General features: G+C 36.2%; 1 protein-coding gene across 1 annotated transcript; it reads left to right on the forward strand.

Annotated features, from left to right (window-relative positions):
• Window positions 1-3,363: 3,363 nt before the first annotated feature.
• LOC110872471 (patatin-like protein 7) lies at window positions 3,364-6,533 on the forward strand. The gene is made up of 3 exons (XM_022121274.2): window positions 3,364-4,941; window positions 5,626-5,898; window positions 6,212-6,533. The coding sequence occupies exons 1-2, from the start codon at window positions 3,811-3,813 to the stop codon at window positions 5,893-5,895; spliced, it is 1,401 nt and encodes a 466-aa protein (XP_021976966.1). The 5' UTR covers window positions 3,364-3,810; the 3' UTR covers window positions 5,896-5,898; window positions 6,212-6,533.
• The last annotated feature ends 956 nt before the right edge of the window (window positions 6,534-7,489 follow it).

A 7,489-nucleotide genomic window follows, 5' to 3' on the forward strand; every position in this document is an offset into this window, starting at 1 on the left:
CGATTTTTAGGCTCCGGAAGCATCAGCTTTAGCCCGTATTCAAGCCACATTTCCCGGTTTAGCTCGGTTACTATCCGGATTCTCATTCTTATGCATGTTTATGGTTTGGTTTCTCAAATCTTTCCATAATTTTGTTAAGTTTCAAGCATTTAGACTGATTATTATGTATTAATGTAAGCCTTTGGGCAAAAACACAACAATCCCTTGCGTGATTATAACCATTAGTATGTTTATCTTTGTTTGTAATGACATTTTGATGTATTTTCTATGATTATCTTTGATGATTAGTTTGCAACCTTGTTATTGATATTGATTTCTTGATTATAAGTAATTGTGTTGGATGATTGGTGCTTGGTTAGTTAAGATAGTTGAAAAATGAAGCTTAATTAATCATGTATTAGTAAACTTTTAATTTGGTTAACTAGTTTAACTTGGTTAAAATGTGGGCACCATGATACTAGAAATGGTTAGTGGTTTAATAAAGCGTAATTATTGTTAATCAAGAAAGCTTGCCCTCACGGAAGGACTCTAACGGGTTAGATGGTGTTGTTATGAATTCTTGCCATGATTTGTTAGCTTAGTTAGTAGTTTCGGCCAAAATTGCTATCTTGGTGAATTTATGCGTAAGATTTGTAAAATGAACTCGGTTGTGATTTAATCCAGTTTATGCTTGTCTCGGTGGTTGCATTGTGTTTATCGGTGTCTCTTTCCTTGATTAAGTGAGGTTAGAAAACTCCTAACGGATGACTAACTTATTTTTAGGAAATTTTTGTAGACATTAATCAATTGCACGTTAAAGAACAATTTTAGGTGGTTAAAGTGTGTTTATCGTTTTAACTTTCCGAATGATTGTCATGTTAGGATTCCCGAAAGGGATACTAATTGTCTTAAATTGGAAAATTGACCGAATGCTTCTAGTGCCAAAATCGACTTAGTTGACATGCTTTGGTTGTGTATTAAGCAAGGCTATTTATATATAATTTACTATGTTTTATAAGTATTTGTTTATGCTTACTTTAGTTTAATTAAAACCAAAACAACTTATGTTTTTACCGGTAATTTAGTGGCAAAGGTCTAGTATTATTTGTCCGCCCATTTCCGTGGATCGATACTTGGTTCTTACCGATACTTTACTACATATATGACGAGGTACACTTGCCTCTTTCGTGTGTGTTTTGATGTAAAAGTAATAATCACTTTTATAAATTTAAAACCAAATCGTGTGTAATTTCATTGTAAAAATATGTGTAGTCACGCACACGATCACTAACTATAAATAATATTTATTTAATTATTTGTTAATAAATATATGAATTAAAAACAAAATAAATAAAAATGAAAGTGATGTTATACCTTTTTTATAATTATATTCAAACTGAGTGATTTCCTATGCTAGGTTTTGTCGGAAATGCATAGAAAAAGTTTTGACGACATTTATTATAGGAATCGTGTAGTAATTGTGTGGGAATTCCTTCGAAAACTGGTTTCCCATCCATAGGATTTTATGGGAAATGCGTTGGATACGATTATTTTCTGTACATGTCCCACGGGAAAACGGGCGCAAGAAACCACCCAATGTTCTAGTAAACGTCTTTCTTTCCTTTTCATTACATACAATTATAATAGGTTTCCACTATTCTCACACCTCAAAAATCTTATTTTCACACCCATTTATACGAGTGGTATAGGAGAATGTTGCACAAAAACAAAATGTTAGAGAATGTTTTTTTTTTTTTTTTTTTTTTTTTGTATCAATCTATACGAGCCATATAGCATTATACGACCCATAAAAATGTTATATGATCCATATAATGCCATACGTCTCAAACCTCATACAATGTTATACGACTCAATATATTCCCCATCTATATGAGCCGTATAACATTATACAACCTAATATTTGGCATGACAGAATATTTTATATGAGATCGTATAACCCTATACGACTTGTATAGATAAAGATTATGAAAACAAGATTTAAGGGTGTAACTTTATTCACACCCTTCTGATAATGTATCGTGCACATTTGTTTATACAATTCTTACTTTTTTTACTTCATATTGATAAAATGTTAACGTATAATACAATATTTTACATTATCATCCTTAATAATTGATGAAACAGTGGTTAACCAAGAGATGTTAATTCACTGGTCTCGTCAATTAGGGTTAATCCCTTCTTTCCGAGGATCGGTGGCCGGATCGTCCGCTGATCTGTCTTCTGCACAAGTAAAACACACCGTGACTCATAACAAGGAGGAAAGGGTGAGGGTGCTCATTGTTACCACTCTCCGGCGTGAGAATCAGTAATTTGATTGGGAAGCAAAGTGTGTGATAGTAGTAGTGAGAGAGTTGATAAGCGATACCTTAAACCTGGTCCGGGATGGGTATTTATAGCCGAGGAGTGAAGGAGGGTAATTGAGTGGCTAGACTGACAATGTGCCGCCCTTATGCAGGTGTGTCAGGTTTGTCGGTTGCGGAGGTGAAGCCACGTCCTACTGTGGTGTCAATCTGTTGCTTACGTATGGGCTGATAGGCGACTGTCATTGGTGCCACTTGCACTGTGGTGTCAGTCCCACTGGCCTCGTGGGAAGGATGCGGTGCCGCGCCGTATCGCTGCTTGCGGTAACTGCTGTTGTTTCCGCGTTCTCACTCTGGCCAAGACTGTGGGATGCGGTGCTCGGTCGCATCGCCACTTGTGGTGACTGTTGCTGTTGTCCAGATCCCTTGTCGTGACGAAAATGTTCATAGGATGCGGTGCCAGGTCGCATCGGTATGTGTACACCCATTTTCATACATAAGGTAAGTCTTCTCATCACTTGATAGATTGGATTCGACCGCTGTGTTCGCGCATGCCTGCACGAACACAGATAAGTTCTTGCCGGTGGGGGTTTTTGATAAGGGTAATGGTCAATCGCGGCCATACTGGTGTGAGATCTAGGACCATACCCTTCAATAATGATTATCATTATTTCAATAATAAGCTGGTAACTTCAAAGTACATGATTATTGATTATGTTTGAAAATCACAAACTAAAAATCCAACGCTCCAATTCTTTTGATATATTAATCTTTACCGACAGTTCGTACTCTTATTATATTATTTTTGTTGATATAATTTATAAAAAAGATGCATCATGTCAAAATTTGTTAGGTGATTAATATACATAAAAAAAATGATGATATACAATAAACTAATGGCTTATAAATTTTCATCATTATTTATTGTTTCTACCCTAATCAAGTAACGAACTAATTAAGGGACTAAAACCATCAACAACTCAAAATAGAAAGGACTAAAAAGTAAAACTTTACTCGATATAAAAGTCGTCAACCATGGGTTTGCACCCTTTGACCATGGTTAAACCCGCCAAGAAACACAGCGAAGAAAGAAAGAAGACGATCTCCTGGAATTATTTTCCATTTTATATCATTATTATTTTCTAAATTTATTATTTGGTTGTTGGTGAATACATCCATCTTTTTATATATAAATATCAAAATCCAGAACACTACATTCTGCTACCTATCACTGTGTTGAGTGTTGTAGCTTCTCTTACGTCCTCAAATTGTCATTTTCATTTTCGTTTCCAACTGAAACAAGATCATATATGTTATTTGGCGGGAGATTCACCTAATAATATTATTCTTCTGGTTGATGCTGTGAAAGCTGGCAAAACAATTGAAAGCTATATTCCTCCAGAAATTCAATGCAGAGGTAGACATACTACAATATTTTTATTACATATACATACAGCTAGGGTTTTGAATTGAAGAAGTTGCGTGCAAATTCAAACACAACTAAAACCATATGGATTCGAATCGCGAATCGTTAGAACTGCTGCAGCAGGAGCCGAGCATCGATACCGATAAGCTCAGCTACGAGATCTTCTCCATCCTCGAAAGCAAGTTCTTATTCGGTTACGACGAACGAAAGTTCTGGAAACCAAAACCCGTTTCGCCGGAAAATTCTGTTGCATCGCCGGAGACGGCGGCGGTTACCGACGGAGATGTTCATGTTCAGTCTGTGAAGAATCAGAGAGGAAAAATCTGTGTGTTGTCGATTGACGGTGGCGGAATGCGGAATATTCTCGCCGGAAAAGCGTTAGGGTATCTCGAAGCCGCGTTGAAAAAGAAGTCCGGTGATCCGAACGCGAGAATCGCCGATTATATCGATGTTGCCGCCGGTACCGGCGTCGGAGGTGTTTTCACGGCGATGTTGTTCGGAACGGAGAATCAGACGGTTCCGATTTTTGAAGCGGAGGACACGTGGCGATTTTTGGTTGAGCGAGGGAGGCGATTGTACGGCAGTGGTGGTGGCGGCGGTGGTTTGTTGAAGAGAATATTCCGGCGCGGTGGTGTTAATGGCGGTTTAGGTTATAACACGGTGGCGATTGAAAACGAAATGAAAAAGGCGTTTGAGGTCAACGGGAAAAGTTTGACTTTAAAAAACACTTTGAAGCCGGTTTTGATCCCTTGTTATGACTTATCCAGCTCGGCTCCGTTTTTGTTTTCCCGAGCCGATGCTTTGGAGACTGATAGTTTCGATTTTCGGCTTTGGGAGGTGTGTCGTGCCACGTCAGCTGATCCGGGATTGTTTGAGCCCGTGTTGATGACGTCTGTGGATGGAAAGACGCGGTGTTTGGGGGTTGGTGGTGGTTTGGCTATGAGTAATCCTACGGCGGCTGCGATCACTCACGTGTTGCATAACAAACAAGAGTTTCCATTCGTGCGTGGAGTGGAGGACCTTTTGGTACTTTCGTTGGGGACCGGTCACTCTTTTGAAGGAAACTATGAGTATGACCAAGTTAAAGGGTGGACGGGGAAAGACTGGGCTCGACCTGTGGCTCGGATTTCCGGTGATAGCTCGGCTGATATGGTGGATCATGCGGTCGCTTTAGCGTTTGGTGAGAATCGTTGTAGCAATTATGTTCGTATACAGGTATATTTCACTCTACTTGTTAAAGTTAAACGACAAGATGCGTGTTCTGTAATTTACCTTAAATATAATAACGTAGTATATAATTTATCTTAAACATTTTTTTGTATCTCCTTTAAAAAAACAATATATTTTTAATAAAATTGTTGGTTTGTTTCCTTTTTTTCCCTTGGTAAATGTCATCAAAATTCTTGGAAAATAGTACATTTATTGGGAAAGATGTTTTATGTCATATACCCATATGATCCGGACCTCAAAGGTGTCACTTTTCAAGAATAATAGGCACATTATATACATAAATAATACATACAAAATAATGCATTAGATACAAGTCAACAAGTAATTTGAAGGGAATATGGTCATATTGGCATTTGAAATGATATGATAATCATGTTTTTTTTAACTAAAATCTTTTTGTAACATATAAATACAATTCCTGCATTTTACCTTTTTTTATTTGTTTTCTAGTAATAGTGTCTTTGTATCATTGTATGTCTGGACGTCAATAAACAGCCAATTGGTGAGCTTCTTAAAGCAGTGTCTGTGTTTGTTGTTTTCTTGCGAATTCACGGATGTCTATTCGGTTGGTGGCAAGTAGACAATTGGAAAACACCCATATAATTTACATTTTATATTATGTGTTTAACGACTTTTCACAAGTGTGACATAATATTTGTTGTTTCTTAGGCAAACAGTTCAAGTACGTGCCGATTCGGGCCCAATGTTGATTCGGATCCTAGTCCAAGCAATGTAAACACACTCATCGGCATAGCTGATGAAATGTTGAAGCAAAAAAACGTTGAATCGGTGTTGTTTGGTGGTAAGAGGATTGGGAACCAGACAAATTTCGAGAAACTCGAATGGTTTGCTGAAGAACTCGTTTTGGAACATCAGAGTAGGAGTCGACGTATTGCTCCCACTGTTGCGTTTAAACAAACCGCCTCTACACCGACGTAAAGGGTATGCTTTACTTAACTTAATAGTAATCATATGTTATGACAGAAAACATATATATTTTTAAATAAACGGGTTAAATATGTCAATCTGAACACGGCCTGTTTTGCTAAAATGTTCACGGGTTTGACAAGAAACTGACTAAAATTGTTTAAACTAAACTCAAACCCGGGTATTCATGTTTTAAAAATTTCACACTCCTTGATTATGAACATGTCTTTTGTGTTCATATGGTTGTGTAATTGTGTTCCTTGTATATATAATGACCATAATGCCCTGGCCCCCATAATGTATTGACATAACCTGAATATGAATGCAGGGGTGTTGAAAAGAAGTGAAAAGGGTAAAAAGGTAAAGAAAAAGCTAAGTCTGGGGAAATGTTTAGACTTTCAGAGTACAGGCATTATGGTGGTGTGAGTGGATATTTGTGAAACTTTGGGGACTACTTTGGCAAATTACTGTTGCATTTGGTTTTCAAGTTCCCAAAAGTCCACCTGTTTTTCTGTTTAGGGTTTTCAATCAAGTCCCCAAGGAACTTTATATGTTGTAAAGAAGCTCCCTAAGTGTCCATATTCTAGTATGTTTGTTTGTTCAGGTTTACTTTTCAATGTGATTAATGCCAATGGTGACCAAACAAGTCATCCTGAAAATTGCACACAAACAAATAAATAATTTGGTTTTTTAGGATTTTTTTTTTTCTAGGTTTTACTATATGTATGCTAAAAAACAATATAATCTAAACAAGTTGTTTTGAAGTAAAAACACAATATTCAGTTCTTGATATCATAATTAAATGAGTAAATTACAAAAATCGTCCTTTACGTGTTTCACTTATTGCAAACTGTGTCCTTTGTCTTCAATAATTACAGAAAACGTACTCGAGTTATGTCCTTTAGCCCTAACTCAGTTAATTTTTGTGGTTAAATCTAACAAAATGGACCTCACATGAGGGTATTTTGTGGTTAAATCTGAACAAATGAACCTCACATGAGAGTAAAATGACCAAAATACCCTCATGTGGGGTCCATTTGGTCAGATTTAACCACAAAAATTAACCGAGTTAGGGCTAAAGAACATAACTTGCAAGAGTTTGCAAACATCGAGTACGTTTTCTGTAATTATTGAAGACAAAGGACACAGTTTGCAATAAGTGACAAACATAAATGACAATTTTTGTAATTTACTCTAATTGAATAACCTTTTTTTACAATAAGTTTTCTTATAATTAATTTTAAATATTTAGAAAACTAATATGAATTCCAAATGATATAAAATCTTGTTTTTTGAGAAAGAATAAAAGATGACATTATAAATATGTTTAGTGAAAAAACAGGCATCCAAGAGAATTGAACGAACACAAATAATCGTGGTTTGTATTTGTTTGTTTAACTTTACTTGAACAAATGTGGCAATACTTAAACGAACGCATTTGCTTGTGAATGTTTGTTAGATAAGAAAATAAACGTGTTCATTTATCTTCGTTTATCAATGTTATTAACGAACACAAACATGCATAAATAAAGACAAACGAACATAAATAAGCAACAAACATATATGGCCGCCAATAACTAACAGTAAACAACATCCATATTAAACT

This window comes from Helianthus annuus, chromosome 8, assembly GCF_002127325.2.
Source record: "Helianthus annuus cultivar XRQ/B chromosome 8, HanXRQr2.0-SUNRISE, whole genome shotgun sequence".
NCBI classification, from domain to species: Eukaryota; Viridiplantae; Streptophyta; class Magnoliopsida; order Asterales; family Asteraceae; genus Helianthus; species Helianthus annuus.

Excerpts from the sequence above, each read along its gene's own strand:
- LOC110872471 (XM_022121274.2), top strand. The coding sequence starts at position 3,811 with ATGGATTCGAATCGCGAATCGTTAGAACTGCTGCAGCAGGAGCCGAGC. Across the intron at positions 4,942-5,625 it reads GCAATTATGTTCGTATACAG|GCAAACAGTTCAAGTACGTG; the intron begins GTATATTTCACT and ends GTTGTTTCTTAG.